Genomic DNA, 16,538 nt, shown 5'->3' with positions numbered 1-16,538 from the left:
TCTGGACAGGTGGCTCCTTGGAGCCTGATGAGCAGGGGCTGGGCCCCAGTGACACCTGCCCCAGTGGGCAGGCTTCTGCAACCAGCATGTCTAGGGAGGGCTGACAGCCTGTGAGGTGTCCCTGGGTGCAGAATTGGAGGTGGCCTCTGGAAATGCGATGGCAGAGCCAAGCAGGTTGGACCAGGGGACCCCGGTGGCGATTCTAGGAATTCAACCAGCCCTGCCACTGAGTCACTGTGCTTCTCGAAGGGAGTCATTTCCCTCTGCTGAGCCTTGGGCATGTCACGTGTGAAGTGGTGGTTGGCTTCTCGCGTCTGTAACAGTTCTGTCTTTGAGTTTGTTGTGTAACTTTCCTTAGCCTGAGACCCTCCTCTAAGAGTAGCAGCAGGACTGGTCTGCCAGACAGTGTTTCTTAAATTCTAACCGCAAATGAATCACCTGGGGACCTTGTTAAAATACTGACTCTGATTCTGGAAGTCTGGGGTGGGGCTGGTGTTCTGCATTTCTAACAAGCTCCCGGGTGCCCGAGGCTGCTGGCTGGAGAGCCTTCCTGAGTGGCTGTAGACAAAGGCCTGCTTCCTCCAATGCCCACGCCTGCAGGAATGGTATGCCCATTCCTGGTAGAGGCAGGATGGGATGAGAAAGAGAGAAAGACCAACAATGAAATCCAGATACCTCCAAAGAGTTGAGCCCCAGCTTAGACCAAACCTTGTTCCCACACTGTGAATTCTTTATGAAGCAGGTGCAAAGCCACTTTCCACCTATGTACCCATCAATGAACACTGAGTGTGGCTGACCAGTGAGCCATGTTTAGCCACGGGCCCAAGCTGGGCATGCCCTCTCGTCACAGAGAAAGGAGTTGCCTGGGCATATAGCCCTTCCCTTTTGGCAGCCTACACTGTTCCCAGCTCCCCCCACCCCAGAGCCCTTGGTGCTGGTTCCCTCTGAGGATGCCATCAGACTAAGCAGATCCCTGAGAACTTTCTAGCTGGGCTTCCACTGTGGGCTTCCTTGGTTTTTTAACTCAGGGGTCTCCCAGACAAGTCAGAGGAGGAGAAGTCAGTTATAGCCAAGAAGCTGGAACAGAAACCCAAGGGTGAGGGCATCCCTACCACCGCCAAGGTGAGCATGTCAAGTGGGGTATTTTCAGAGACAGGATGGGGAGGGAGTCTGCAAGTCCTCTGGGTCACCCCCATGCCTTAGGGTGCTGGTGGGTGGGTAGGGAGGTGAAGAAGGGCTATCTGCCTGGTTATCAGCCAGGTGAGGGCCTCTGTCTCTACTTTACTGGAGAGAAAGAGAAAGGCTACTCTCCCACAAGGAATCCTTGGTACTGAGAGGCTCAGTTGCCCCAGTCTGGGAACCAGACTTCCTCAGAGCCCCAGCTTCCCACCCCAGTCAAAGTGTCTCCTGCCCCCTTAACACCCCCTGCTCCATTGCGAGGCCCAGACTGGATTCCCACCACTTCCTGCTTATTCCAGCCTGGCTCTGCTCAACCCTTCTGGAAGCTGAGGAAGCAGAAGTCAAAGGGTTGGGGAGCTGGGCCCCAGAGAACCAAGCCGGGGGTGCCATGCACAGGCTCAGACAGGCTGAGGTCTTGGCAACTCGTCTGACCTTTCTGGGCCTGGCTTCTCATTTGTAAAACGGGAATGATCCTGATATTACCTGTCCCCAGGCTGTGGGGCGGATTGAGCTAACGCCCGCACTAACCCTCCCGGAAGTGCTCAGTAAGCGGAAACTGCAGCTTTTGCTTTCATTATCTTCATTGTATTCCTTCCTACAGCTGAAAATCGATGAATTTGAATCTAATGTCAATGAAGTAAAGGATCCCTACCCCTCGGCTGACTTCCCAGGTGAGGGTCCTGGGACTGTCTGGGGTGTATGCTGGGGTTGATTTCTCCCCAGGGACAATCTCTTGCATGTCCCCTACCTGGACCCTTCCATGACGGGATCATGACACAGAGACCTCCCTTCTGACCTAGTTACAGATATATGCCATCTGCCAGCCTGCCTCTCTCTACAATATGCATGAAAGAAAAACCACATGTTCTATGTTCATTTAATTCAGCTAGTATTTATTGAGTGCCCATTACGTTTTTCAGTGCTGAGGACTCCATTTCCAAGTTTTCCATTCTGGCCACGCAGAGTAGACCACAGACGAGGACGTGTCTATCTATGTGGTGTAGGAGTTGGACAGGTTACTCACCATCCAGTGTTCGGCAGGGCTGGGGGCTGGACTGACACAGGGATAAATAGAGCCTTGATTTACACTGTGGGAAAATCGAAATGAAGGAGACAAGGGTAGAGTGTGCGGGAGGGTAATACACAGCCACAGAGAAACTATAAACATCTCGCAAATGCAAATAACCAGTGGCTGCCACAGAAAGCCATTCATTTGTGCCAAGGAGAGAACACCTTGGGAAGAGCAGAACCAGGCTGGTTCATGTGAAAGAGCCTCCTGGAAGAGGCCTGGAGCCCCAGAGCTCTCAGCTCACTCATGGGTCCTCGGAGCACCAGGTCACGGGTGCAATTTCACGGCTATTTGTGGAATCGACTGATTAGCATCTGTTTGCCCCAGTGACTCTTCAGCTCCAGGGGGACGTTTTGTGCTCCAAATGGCACAGCGAAGGCACTCAATAAGTAGAATGAATGAACACGTGAAAAGACTTTGCAAAGTGGTGTGTGGGGAGCATAGAGCCAATAGAGACAGGACTAATAATATTTCTTCAAATGTCTGCCAGAAATGAATATTTAGGTTTTAAAATAATTCATCTCGAGCTGTTTCATCTAATGACCGTGACCTAGCAGATGAGCATGGCTAGTGTGCCAGGGAAGGTGGCTGACCCAGGAAATTGGAGGTTAAGAAAAGGGAAAAGGGTTGGAAAGAAGGGGGGAGGGTAGAGGGGATGTGGGGTGGGCAGCTGGAAGAGAGCTCTTACCAAGGAGGTTGAATATGTTTATCCTGCTTCTTTCCAAAGACAATTTGGAATGGCTTAGAACAAAAGATATATACAATGAAATTAACAAAATGGGCATGGACAAGGAAATATACTAACTCTAAGAATTAACAGTCTCTTCCATTAAGCATAAGATGTGTTTCGGGGTCCTTGACAGCCAGGGAAAGATGGGAAGTGTCACATTAGAACACTTATTGTGAGGAAGGAGAAAGGGGGTGAAGCTGAAGCCTGTGCAGAGAGCAGAATCCAGTGGCTCTTTCTGGGCTTCCTCAAAGGGCTCTGCCAAGCGGCCAGTAGGGGTAGGGATGCGGTGGCTATGGGGTGAGGCAACAGGAGACTGGGCAAGACCTGCACAATGAGGGGCACCCCGACTTTTGACAGTGCCGTCTAATCTGATCACTGGATCCTTGCCTCCCCGCTTGCCCCAGCTGAGGAGCTCGGGTAGTCAGCTCTCTCATGAGGCCATGAGACCTAGCCAGTGAACCTAGAGGGTCCATCTCTTCCTCCTCTACCCCTCCCACCCTGGTATCTGCCTCAGTAGTGGAGACTGGCTGAAGCTCAAGGAATATTGATTTTTTTTCATGCTGGCAGTTTCTCTCTGAAACGATTATTTTTAGAATCCTAGCCCAGGAAAGGCACTCAGAGTCTATTTATTTCAACAAGCCTCCTGCCCCTAATCAATTTCACAAATTGAGAAGCTAAAGCCCAGGAAGGACAGCGACATGCCTCCTCGGCACAGCAAGTTAGGGACAGAGCCTGGACCACAGCTCAGGTCTCATCCGAGTCAGGGGCCCCCCCTCTACTTCCCAGCTGCGAGCAACTGAGATGGTGTGAGTCTAGCCCTGAGACAGAAGATGAAGCGGCAACGCTCCTTGTCTTTGCTCCTGGCCCCACTTCTGGAGGGTTCTGAGACTGACAGTTTTCCCTGACATTTCAAAACCTACTCCCGGAGGGGAGAGGGAGATGCCAGGTAGGACTCTGCTGGCATCCTCGTGTCCCGCATCGGCCGGCTACTACCTTCACCTGCTAGCTGCCAGGGGTTCATGGTTGCATTCAGAGCACAGAAGCCTGGGGAGCAGTAAAGTATGTAAAGATGCCCCCCATTTCTCTCTCTCCCTTCCCCCCAGGCGATGATGAAGAAGACGAGCCTGAGATCCCCGTGAGCCCCCGGCCACGCCCCCTGGCCGAGCTGCAGCTGAAAGAGAAGGCAGTACCCATTCCAGAAGCCAGCTCCTTCTTCATCTTCAGCCCCACCAACAAGTGGGTGGCCCTTTGGCTGCGGTGCAGAGTGATTGGTGGGGTTCTTGAAAAGGGCTGTTTTCTGCTCTAAAAAGACCCCCTTCTCCTGATTGTCTGGGCCTACAATTGCACTGCGAGAAACTGACTCCCTTAACTTAAGATCTTGCACCCTGTTTAAAATGCGAGTATCTTTGGGAGAAGTAGTGCTTCAAACCTTAGCTTACTTACATCTAAGAGGGTTTGTATATTTTGGTTCCTTTCTGAGGGCAAATTTAGCCAGGACAAGGGGATGAGAACCAGGTGAAGCTGTAGTTCTTACTGGCTTTGCAGTTTTACACCTTTCAAATATACACAGACTCTAATCCTCATGGAGTTTCATCTGCATCATGGATGGAGATCAGCCTGCCCCGTTGGTTAGGCTGGAAACCACAGGGTGGTGGAGGAGGATGGGGGCGGGTGTTGGGAGCGGTTTGGCTGGGAGAGGGGATGACGGCTGCAGGAACAGAATGCAGGGCAGGGCCCTGCACATCCAGCCAGAGGACCGTTCACATGCAGGCTCTCCTCCTCTGCTGATCCAGGAGGGAGGGTTCTAGGGTCTTTCTGCCAGACAGAGGCTGGAGAGGCCCGGGTGCCTGAGAGCTCACAGCTCTCCTGCCCCCTCGCCGTTGCCCCACAGGATCCGTGTCCTGTGTCATCGCATTGTCAACGCCACCTGGTTCACCAACTTCATCCTGCTCTTCATCCTGCTCAGCAGCGCCGCGCTGGCTGCCGAGGACCCCATCCGGGCCGAGTCTGTGAGGAATCAGGTGATGGCAGGTCCCTGCTCTCTGCCAGCACAGCACCCCTCCCCACCCCAGGCCTCAGCCACCTGCACACCTCACTCTGGTGCTCAGAGTTCGATGTATGCTCTCTGTGGCCGTACTCATCAGAGTCTTTTAGAGTTTAAGTCCCTGGAGGGCCAAGACTGCCCAAGCCACTCCTTCTGAATAGTGTTGTCACAGCCTGCAGCACAGCCAGGCTCTGGCTGCCTAGTTGTAATGATGACGGTGATGGTGGTCGTTGTGGTGGTAGTGGTGATAGTGATGATGACGGTAATGATGGTGGTGGTGGTGGCGGTGGTAATGATGATGGTGATAGTGATGATGGTTGTGGTGATGGTGGTGATGGTGATGGCAATGATGGTAGTGGTGGTGATGATGATTGTGGTTGTGGTGGTGATGATGGTGGTGATGATGATGGTTGTGGTGGTGATGATGGTGGTGGTGGTGGTGATGGTGATAGTGATGATGATGGTGGTAATGGCAGTGATGGTAATGGCAATGATGGTAGTGGTGGTGATGATGGTGGTGATGATGATGGTGATAGTGATGATGATGGTGGTGGTGGTGATGGTGGTGATGGCAGTGGTGATGATGATGGTGACAGTGATGATGATGGTGGTGGTGGTGGTGATAGTGATGGTGGTGGTGGTAATGGTGGTGATAGTAATGGCAATGATGGTAGTGGTGGCGATGGTGGTGGTGATGATGATGGTGATAGTGATGATGATGGTGGTGGTGGTGGTGGTGATGGTGGTGATAGCAGGGGTGTTGATGATGGGGATAGTGATGATGGTGGTGGTGATGGTGGTGGTGGTGTTGATGATGGTGGTGGTGGTGGTGGTGATGGTGGTGATAGCAGGGGTGTTGATGGTGGTGGTGGTGGTGATGGTGGTGGTGGTGTTGATGATGGTGGTGGTGGTGATGGTGATAGTGATGATGATGGTGGTAATGGCAGTGATGGCAATGGCAATGATGGTAGTGGTGGCGATGATGGTGGTGATGATGATGGTGATAGTGATGATGGTGGTGGTGGTGGTAGTGATGGTGATGATGGTGATAGTGATGATGATGGTGGTGGTGGTGGTGGTGATGGTGGTGATGGCAGTGGTGATGATGATGGGGATAGTGATGATGGTGGTGGTGATGGTGATAGTGATGATGATGGTGGTAATGGTGGTGATGGTAATGGCAATGATGGTAGTGGTGGCGATGGTGGTGGTGGTGATGATGGTGGTGGTGGTAATGGTGGTGGTGATGATGGTGGTGGTGGTGATGGTGGTGATGGTAATGGCAAGGATAGCAGTTGTGGTGGTGATGGTGATGATGATGATGGTGATGATGGTGATAGTGATAATGGCGGCGGTGGTGGTGATGGTGTTGAAGATAATAATGATATCATTGTTCAGCCCTTCCTCTCACTGACTTCTGTCCTGCTACCCTGTCACCAGATCCTTGGGTATTTTGACATCGCGTTCACCTCTGTCTTCACCGTGGAGATCGTCCTCAAGGTGAGTGAAGGCTGCAGGACAGCCTGAGTGAGCAGCGTCTACAGGCCAGGAAACCAGACCTGACGCAGCCCCAGCTTACACATGCTGCACTTACTCAGAGGCTGGGTTGCGGGGATGAGGAAAAAGGCAGAGGAAAGCAGAGAACATCAAGGAAGGACTTACCACACCCAGGAGAGCAGATGGGGTTGCTGCTCGTAAGCTTGGCAAGCAGGTGAGCAGGTGGCCAGGTGGGGACATGAAGTACAGCCAACCTGCCGCCTGTGCACCTCTCAGCACCTCTCAGTGAGCACATCCTTCTCTATGCAGCCTTGGGCATTCCCTCCCGAGGGAGGCACGGTTAGCCTAAGAAAGGACCCAGGGAGCTGTGATTTGTTCCTAGATCTTTGTGCCACATGAGGGAGAGGGCTCTCTCCAAGAGTCGCCGAGAAGTGACCTTTGCCCTGGGTGGGTTTCTGGCCCCTCTGTGCTATCATGACCCTCCCTCTCCTTACCCACAGCACATCACTGCTCTCCCATTCTCAGGCGGACACACAGAGTTCACACCATCACCATGGAGGGCCTGGGAGGCAGAGGGAGGGCCTATCTGTGACTGAGACGTAGTAGCCCCAGCCTTCACCTTCACAAATGAGGCGGACAGAGGGGAGCTTTGCAGGAGGAATAGCCCAGAGCAGGCTGCAATATGAATTCAGAACAGTTCCTTACATCAGGGCCCTTGACTACTAAAGATGTTGAGCAGAGGGGGGACCTTCCCTGAGGTCCCAGAGGGCTCCCTGGAGGTGGTGGCATTAGAGTTAGATCTTGAGGTTGGACAGGACTTCATTAGGGAGAGATAACAGGATCAGTCCAGGAGGACAGAACAATAGCACATGCATTGTGAGAAGGGGTTTGGGACGTGCTCAGAGAGGAGAAAGTGGTCCCTTTGGGCTGGGACATAGCACAGAACACACGGGAGGCCTGGCTTCAGAGGCCGGGAAGGCGAGTTGAGATGAAATCACCTTGAATGCCAGGAAAAGCTTCAAGCTCATCAGACTTCAAGGGCATAGTGTGTTTGTGCAAAGGGCCTGGGAGATTATCACAGAGCACAGGAAAGAAGCTGAGAGACCAGCGAGAAGGTGGGGCCATGGGGACGGGAGGGGTCAGGGGCCTGGTGAAGGTCTTCTTGTCCTCGAACACTTGTTCAGCCCGACTCAGCAATCCTCAGGGCAGAGGCGACTTCTGAAGAAGCCTTCCGGGGAGGAGGAAGAGGACTTTTATCATGTTCTGCAGGGGAGAGTAGGGCTGGGGCTTCCCCACTCTGTGGCCCCAGGGGAGAGGAGGGCTGGGGCTTCCCCACTCTGTGTGAGATGAGCTCAGAGAGCAAAGTGTGGCATAGCTGCCTGTGAGGAGTCCTGTTTCCAGAACTGGGAGCAGAGAATGGGAGGAAAGGCACCGGGGACACAGCAAGGAGTGGAGTGAAGGATAGAGCCTCTGGCAGCTCTCTGCCTCAGCGAGTGTCTTCTGAGCAGACAGGTGGCTCTTCCTTCGAGAGGCCCTGCTCTGTGGGGACAGGCCTGTTCCCAAGCCCTCCACCACCCAGGATGCTGCCTCCCCCCCCAGATGACGACCTACGGTGCCTTCCTGCACAAGGGCTCCTTCTGCCGCAACTACTTCAACATCCTGGACCTGGTGGTGGTGGCCGTGTCCCTTATCTCCATGGGACTTGAGTGAGCAGTGGCAGGGGCCAGCCCGGGCCGTGGTCCCCTCCTCAGAGTGGAGCCCCACCCACTATGTGTTGGTGGGCACCAAGCTGCAAGGGGAGGGATTCCTGGGGCTGTGGATGGGGGTCCGGGGTCCCCCGGGGTGTCACCAACTGGACTGAAGGGACAATGCTAAGTGGGCAGAGCGGAGTCATGAAAAGTAGGCGGGGATGCGGAGAGGAGAAGGCAGTCGTCCAGCTACGCTTCGGGTACAACAGCCCCTACCTTTGGGTGGCCCCCAGTCTGATGGGAGAAACAGCCCGTGGCCAGCGGTGGGGGAAGCCCTTACTGTGCCACACGGCCCGCCACCGGGTAGCAGGAGGTGGCCTTACCCTGGAATGGAACACGCAGGCAGGAGGGTGGGGACCGATGGCAGGGTTTTCAGACGGACAAACGCAGATGTGGAGGGCTAGCGGCAGGAGGCCGGCGAGGCTGGAGCAGGCTGCCCTCAGCCCCCACCCCTCGACTGCCTTCCCCCAGGTCCAGCGCCATCTCCGTGGTGAAAATCCTGAGGGTGCTGAGGGTGCTCCGACCCCTCCGGGCCATCAACAGAGCCAAAGGGCTGAAGGTGAGAGGGCGTGGGCAGGACCCCGGGAGCAGGAAGGAGGGGCTGCAAGGGCCCACTCTAGAAACCTCAGCCCGACCATTGCAAGGGCGTGTGTTCCATCCGCTTTGCCAAACGGTGGGAGGAAGGGGGAGGCTGGGTAGCCCTGCGTCCCCCCCCCCAAACGTCTCTCTGCCTTCCCCCACCTGGGAGGCAGCAGGAGACAGCAAGGGTGGGAGGCAGCCCACCCGGTCTCGCTCCCCAGCATGTGGTGCAATGCGTGTTTGTGGCTGTCCGCACAATCGGGAACATCGTCCTGGTCACCACCCTCCTGCAGTTCATGTTCGCCTGCATCGGCGTCCAGCTCTTCAAGGTGAGCCCCGCCCGCCCGGGCAGCCAGCCTCCCTTCCCCAGCTCTGGGGCCAGCTGTCAGGCCGAGGCCAGAGCCGGTCTGTTCCCTGCCTCTAAGCAAAGGGAGCCCCAAACTGTGCCAACAGTTGTCCTTGAGCGCACAGGGGTGTGAGGCTAAGCCACATGGAGTCTGGATGTGGTTTCCCAGGTGATGCCCCTCCCTGGCCCCCGTGGCTCTGCTGGCTGCCATGGCCATTGCACCTGCTGTCTTCCTGGCTCTCCGTGGCTTCTCCTTGGGGATGGAGCCCCTTCCCCCACCTGCCGGGCACTGTGAGCACCCCTGCCCCCCCATCCTGCCAGGGCTGTCTAAACATGCTCCCCACTCCAGCCCCATCCACTCCACTTTCTTCAGTCAGCCAGGCTACTGCACCCCATGCCCCCTGCTGCTATGTCTGGCATCATTCATATCTACCAGGACCAGACCATCACTCTCATCTGGGAACTGCCTCATTCTGTTCTCACCCTCCTGGGAGGACGTGGCTCTGTAGTTCCTCTCTAGGAATCAGCCCTGCAAGGGTGTCCCCTCCCACCCAGCCGATTTCTGGATGCCTCTGCCTTTCACACAGAAATTGGCATCCCAGTACCTCCCCAACACCCTTGACACTGCTCTCAGATGCCATCTGCTCCTGCCCCCGGGGCATGAGAATCGTGATGAAGTCACCTCAGTCAGACCTAGACAATGGCATCATCTTAAAATCATTCCCTCTTTCAACAACATTTATGGAGCCTTTTCTCTGGGCCAGGGCCTCTGCTAAGGCTGAAAAGGTGTCATGAAGCAAAACTCACAAGTCTCTCCCTGTGGGCAGGGAGCAGGCTTTGGGGAGAGCAGTCAGGGTGGGGTTCCCAGATGACCTGAAGGGAGATGGGCCCTGTTGATTACTGTTCTGGAGGGGTGGGGGGTTACCTAGGAAACTGCATCGAGATTGAGATAGCTTAGCCTCAAAACAGTGCTTACTGGGATCTGCATGGGACCTTCTCCTAGCTCCAGGAGCGGGCTGCCCCCTTCCCTCGCCCCCTGCCCCCTCTGCTGCCAGGCCAGGGGCCCTGGGTCCTCCTGAGGGCAGAGTCTGTGTCTGACTCATCCCTGACCCTGGCACCCAGCCTGGGGCTGGCGTGTAGTTGGCCCACAGGACACGCTCCTTGCAAGAATGAATAAGCAACCCCTTCCTTTGGCTCCTGTGTCCCTTCCAAGCAAGAGCAGCTGCCCCGTGACCCCCAAACACCCTGTGCTTTAGTCTCTTATCAAAAGACGACCCATTCCGATAATGGTCAGACATCCGTTACAAGGGGCATCTTACCTCCCGTTTTACCCCGTGGAGACTTGTCGCATACATTCCATATTACACAAGAGTTTGCTTTCTAGATTCAAGTCCCCAAAAACCTGCCCAGTGGCATCTGTGTGCCCTCCCTGCTTCCCCCTCAATGTCACCAGCCTCCCTGGCGCCCCTCTGCTCTGGTGATTGGCAGGGGGCATGTGGCCGGAACGGCAGCCACCTGCAGCGGGTAGGACACCTGTGCCTTCAACAAGTCCCATATCCTTGACTGAAACACTTCCCTCTGGGGGCCTTTGGGGGAACCCGACTAGATTCCAAGGATTCCAAACTTAATTTAGCCACATGAAGACCTAGTAGTCAACTCCTTTTCTTCAAACTCTTCCGTGGGTGCCCAGTCTGTGATGTAGATAAAAAAAAGAAACTGCCCTGCCTGAAATCAGTGTAGGGGGAGCAGTGCTGGACCTGTGCAGGCCCTCGGGCAGCAGTGTGCTGGGAGACAATCTGCACCATCACGCCCCGTTGGGCTGCATCCCTGGAGCTCTCATTCCCACGGCAGCCCTGCGGCCACCCCTCTGGCAGGCGAGGGAAGGTGGGAGGTGGGGCAACCCTTCCTCTTGGTCTGTAATGGGGAGATCCCAAGGGGGCGTCCTATAGCGGTGGGGGGCGGGGTGCTGCCTGCGGGAAGAGCAGGGCCAAGCTGCATTCATATCTCCCACCCCTCGCGCCTGGCCTGGGGCTCACAGCACAGGCTCCTGCTAAGGAACTGGCTTCTCAGCCTTGGCAGCCTCAGGCCCGCTGGCAGAGCCCACAGGGCAGCTGCGGGAATGGATGACGGGAAAGAAAAAAGACTATTCCGGGGCCCTGCCCCCTCTGAAAGGAGCAGACAGGATCCTCCTTCCACATGCTTCCACTATTCACCTCCGTAGCTCATTGAATGCTGTTTCCGTAACAATGTGTGTTTCTCCCTCCCTCCCTCCCTCCCTCCCTCTTTCTCCGGGACACAGGGGAAGTTCTTCAGCTGCAATGACTTATCCAAGATGACAGAGAAGGAGTGCAGGTGGGCTGAGCGCTGCTGGCTGAGGGCACATGGTGGGATGGCCACTGGATGGCGGACCTTGTGGTGGGGGGGACCTGGGGAACCTGAGTCCCTAGGCTCAGGAGGGATGTTCTAAAGTGCCTTTCCGTGGGTGACTGTGGGAGTACCCAGCAGTGTCTCCTCTGGTCCCCGGTCTGGACCTTCATCTCTCCTGCACGCTCACTGCCCAGGGCCCGGAGGATGTGGGTGGGGAGGAGGTGGCCTGGCCACGCACAGTGGTGTGACTGAGCCTCCCCACCTCAGGGGCTATTACTATGTGTACAAGGATGGGGACCCCACGCAGATGGAGCTGCGTCCGCGCCAGTGGATACACAGTGATTTCCACTTTGACAACGTGCTCTCGGCCATGATGTCACTCTTCACGGTCTCCACTTTTGAGGGATGGCCTCAGTGAGTGAGGGCTGGGGCCTGGGTCCCACATGGGCACGGTGGCGGGGGGCAGTGTCGGGGAGCCGTCTCTCCCTTCTGCAGCCCTCGCTGCACTCTGCCAGGCTGGTGGTAAGCGCTCAACAGACCCACCAGCTTGGGGGGCTTGGAGGACGAGAATGTTGACTGGCCACTCCAAAGACATCGTGACCTGGGGGTGCTGACAAAATGTCCCTTGTCCCCCAACACGTGTAGGGCTCTCTGGGGAGCCCTACTGATCAATTAGGGTAGATGGGGCATCCCATGGAAAAGCGGGCCCTTCCCAGGACCAGTTCCAGCCTTTCCTGGCAGAGTCCTGACTTCCCTCCTGTCACTTGATGGTGCAGAAAACTCCCTTGGCTCCCCATGGCCTGTGGGGTAACACCCACCCTTCCGGGCCTGGTGCTCTGCCTCATCACCCCAGTCCAGCCCAGCCTCTCCTCTGCCCATCCCAAGGCTACTCTACCAGGCCATCGACTCGTACAAGGAGGACGTGGGCCCCGTCCACAACCACCGCGTGGAGATGGCCATCTTCTTCATCACCTACATCATCCTCATCGCCTTCTTCATGATGAACATCTTCGTGGGCTTTGTCATCGTCACCTTCCAGGAGCAGGGGGAGACCGAGTACAAGAACTGCGAGCTGAACAAGAACCAGGTGCCCGGGCTGAGGGGCAAGGTGGAGGCCCAGCAGGCCTTCTGCCAACCTGAGCCCTGGGCTTTAGCCAGTGAGAGCCCCAGGGCAAAGGATGACCCCAGAATTACATTTCTGGCCCAGACCCAGCCTCCACACACCCTCCCCCGTGTCCGACCCACCCCAATAGGAAGCAACACAAGTTGGTGGTGTGGGAGTCCGCTCCCGGAGCCCTCACCCTGCCCAGAGGAGGCCCTTCAGAGCCCTGGCTGGGGCTAGAGCCATGTTGGAAATAGGCTGGGGGAACGCAGGGGGAGCCCACGGGCCCACTGGGACTCTTCCCCTAAATGGGCCGGCAGAGCCCATCAGCCACGAGCTCCTGGCCACAGCTGCTGCTGGCTGACCAGGACGCAGGTGCCCTCAAGGCCATGCAGTGAGTGTGAGAGCGGGGCAGGGGCCCTCCGCGCTGACCGCCGTGTGTTGTCTCAGCGCCAGTGCGTGCAGTACGCCCTGAAGGCCCGCCCACTGAGGTGCTATATCCCCAAAAACCCGTACCAGTACCAGGTGTGGTATGTGGTCACCTCGTCCTACTTCGAGTACCTGATGTTCGCCCTCATCATGCTCAACACCGTCTGCCTGGGCATGCAGGTAAGGCCCCTGGGACCGGGGCTGGCGGGCGGCGCCGGGCAGGGCAGGCGGCGAGGGCAGGGTTCCGCCAGCTGCCCCCCAAGATACTTTCCCTGGCGCCTGCTAGGTCCCGGACACTGTGCGGTGAGGGGCGATGGGGGACGGAGAAGCGCCCGGGGCCCAGGCCTTGTCGCCAGGCACCCGCCCGTTTATTAAGAAGGGATTCACACATACGAATCACTGCACGGTTCTGTGAACAGGAGATGGCTAAGCAGAATGCGAGGCAGCGTAGGAAGGAGAAAGTGCCTTCTCGGTTTATGCTCTGCTCTTCCAAGTGCGGGTGATGGAGTTGGTGGGAATTTTGGCTCCGGTCTCAAGAAAAATGGATTTAATAGTCACAGAACAGGTGTCTCTTAGGAGTTGAGCATACTTCATAGACAGTATCATAATCAGCAGCATCGTTAGCAAACCTTAATTAAGCATCAGCTCCCGTCAGGCCTGTAGAAATAGCACGGCGCCGCTCGGCTCCCCGAGACACGCCCAGCGCAGGACTCCGCATTGCCAGGTGATGAGGACATGGAAAAGGGATCACGGAGCCAGCAGGCCCGGGTCCTACAGAGGATCGTGAGCAGTGGCTCGAGTTTGGGTCTGAACTAGGCACAGACTTAGGCAGTCCTGCCAAGACACAGGGTAGGCTGGGGGCAGCCATCAGGTCCTTCTGAATGAGCTGGGAAGGTTTTGTGGGAAAAGTGGGATTTCGTCAACTTTCCAGAAAGGGTTAGAGATTCCCGGCAAATGTTACAAGGAAATCAATAAAGGAGGATTGCAGTGGTGGGGCCCGGGGGCTAAGCGTCTGGCTTCGACTGCCTCGCCTTCATGGGGCAGGGGGTGGGGGGTAGTGTGCCCATACCTGGTGAGCTCAGTGGCCCACCAGTACACCTGCAGCCACTGCTGACACCAGCTCTGGAAGCAGTGGTCTTCTCGCCTGGCCCTGTGCTCAAATGACTAGATGGAATCTGTCCCCAGAGCACTGCTGGGGGCCCTCCCCTCCTGGTCAGATCTGGAGGTGAGCTCCAGCCTCATAGCCCACGTGCAGACCAGCCTGCTCAGCGCGACCCTCGCGTCCTCCTCTCACCATCTCTTAGAGGGGGAGAGGGATCCATCAGACTCAGTGGAGTTCAGGGGTGGCTAAAGCAGGCAGCTAGTGTTCTGCGATTTCAAAGAAAATGGGCAGGAAGCCCGAGGAAGAGGACTGGGGGCAGCGTGGGAAGAGCATGGAGCTGTGGGACACAGCCCACAGGGCGGGGCAGCCGGGCCCTTTCAGCCCCTTGTCCTGTGCCTCTCCGCAGCACTACAACCAGTCCGAGGAGATGAACCACATCTCAGACATCCTCAATGTGGCCTTCACCATCATCTTCACCCTGGAGATGGTCCTCAAGCTCATGGCGTTCAAGGCCAGGGTGAGCGCTGGGATACAGGACAAGAGGAGCAGGGGAGCCTGGTGGGATGGGGGCCTTCTCGTGCAGCACCCCCAACCCAGTCTTGTTCTACCAAAGGCCCCTTTGTCCAGCACTTCTGCTCCCACCCTGCTCACTCCTTGGCCCGTTTCCACCTTCAGACGCGGGCATACGAGGTATTCAGCCTGCCAGAGCTGGCGATGACAATAGGTGTTGGCTGCCTCCTCCCGGTGCCCTTTCTGAGCTTGACTTCCCTGCCTCCCCTTAAGCTTCTGAAGAAGAGGCCCAGGGCTGGGGGAGTATTTTGCTGTGTCTTTGGTTCCCCAGTCCACTCCCACTGCGTCCAGCCCGGCCCGGCCACCCCCTGGCAGGTCCGCACTATCGAGCCCCAGACAGGGCTTCGAGATGGGGAGGATGAAAGAGTTCTCCGTCTGCACCAGGACCCCAGATCCTGAGTTCTCAACCATTCTCTCCCTCCCCTCTGACCACACCATGCTCTGGAGGAAGAAAAATACAGAGCCAAAGGGAGAGGGGTAGCAGGGTGTGTGGGCACACGGGAGCCCTAGTGGAGAGTAGAGCCACGCGAACCCCACCCTGGCCTGGCTTGGCCATTCTGCTTTACCTCAGCCGGGGCCCACCACCTGCTGGCCACCCAAACTCCTTCCCCCCAGAGCTCACCCCGATTCTCCCATCGCTGTCCTTCCCAGGGCTATTTTGGGGACCCCTGGAACGTGTTTGACTTCTTGATTGTCATCGGCAGCATCATCGACGTCATCCTCAGTGAAATCGACGTGAGTATCAGGCCAACAGAGCCATCACGGGGTGGGGGGGGAGCAAGCACTTGCTCGGTCCACAGAAATGGGTGGGGTACCCACTGTGTGTGCAGCACGGCACCCTGGGGATTTACAAAGTTGGAAACGCCAGGAGCCACGAGCCTACAGAGCGGACGGATAACTCAGATTGCAGGCGGACATAATCCATGTGCCAGGCTGCCCAAGGCTAGAGCTGTTGGGGAAGGGAAAGGTCTTCTCTGGGTGGTGTGATCAGGGAAGGCTTCACGGAGGTGGTACACACTGGAGTGGGTCCTCAGAGAAGGGATGCTGGTGATCAGAGGCAGAGGGAAGAGCAAGCAGGGCTTGGGCAGGCAGGGCCGAGTCGGAAATGAATGATAGAAGATTCAGGGCACTGCGCGTCCGGTTTGGCAGAAGCACGTGAACATGCGGAGGAGGGAAGGGGGAGGTGCGGCTGGAGCGGAGGCCTTGAATCTTACCCGCAGGCCATGGGAAGTCATAGGTTTTTGAACAGAGCTGTACAAGGATTAAAGGTGTTCTTCTAAAAAGGTCAGCTGGAGGCAAGGGGCAAGAGGTAAGAATGACTAAAATGAGAGCGCCCAGTTAGGGAGCAGGTCATTTATTTCCTTATTACGGGATATTGTCGAGTACCTCCCACCCGTGCTAGAGATACAGCAACGAGCAAGAGCATGGGGGCAAACAGACGATTAAAAAAAATCTCGAACATGGCAGGTCTGCCCAGTGTGTATTACAAAGTAAAACCAAGCAGGAGAAGAGCTTAGAAGGGAAGGGAATGAAGAGTTGATGTTAGGGTATTTGAGCGACGACCTGAATAAAGCAGGGGAGTGAGACTTGCAGGCGTTGGGACAGTGTTGTAGGGGAGAAAAGTGAGTGAGTGCAAAGCCCTGAGTCTGAGGAGTGGCAGGAGGCCCTCGTGGCTGGAGTGGAGAGTGGTGGTGATGAAGGTCAGATACAGAAGGCCAGGGACCAGATCACGCAGGCCCTTGGAGGCCGTGGTTACAATCTCGCGTTTTATTCTGA

General features: G+C 56.3%; 1 protein-coding gene across 1 annotated transcript in view; it reads left to right on the top strand.

Moving 5' to 3' along the window:
• CACNA1S (calcium voltage-gated channel subunit alpha1 S) overlaps positions 1-16,538 on the top strand; it is a 67,871-nt gene that overhangs the window by 34,208 nt on the left and 17,125 nt on the right. The window contains exons 15-28 of the mRNA XM_008685179.2: positions 1,029-1,122; positions 1,781-1,850; positions 4,082-4,214; positions 4,870-4,999; positions 6,463-6,522; positions 8,119-8,225; positions 8,739-8,826; positions 9,068-9,175; positions 11,492-11,544; positions 11,827-11,973; positions 12,445-12,646; positions 13,112-13,270; positions 14,599-14,709; positions 15,414-15,497. Coding sequence (XP_008683401.1) covers positions 1,029-1,122; positions 1,781-1,850; positions 4,082-4,214; positions 4,870-4,999; positions 6,463-6,522; positions 8,119-8,225; positions 8,739-8,826; positions 9,068-9,175; positions 11,492-11,544; positions 11,827-11,973; positions 12,445-12,646; positions 13,112-13,270; positions 14,599-14,709; positions 15,414-15,497 — 1,546 coding nt within the window. The remainder of the gene's footprint in view (positions 1-1,028; positions 1,123-1,780; positions 1,851-4,081; positions 4,215-4,869; positions 5,000-6,462; positions 6,523-8,118; positions 8,226-8,738; positions 8,827-9,067; positions 9,176-11,491; positions 11,545-11,826; positions 11,974-12,444; positions 12,647-13,111; positions 13,271-14,598; positions 14,710-15,413; positions 15,498-16,538) is intronic.

The sequence above is a fragment of the Ursus maritimus genome, unplaced genomic scaffold (genome assembly GCF_017311325.1).
Source record: "Ursus maritimus isolate PB19 unplaced genomic scaffold, ASM1731132v1 scaffold_2, whole genome shotgun sequence".
Taxonomy (NCBI): domain Eukaryota; kingdom Metazoa; phylum Chordata; class Mammalia; order Carnivora; family Ursidae; genus Ursus; species Ursus maritimus.
Note: the sequence above shows the minus strand (reverse complement) of the source record. Positions and strands in the feature narration are given on the sequence as shown.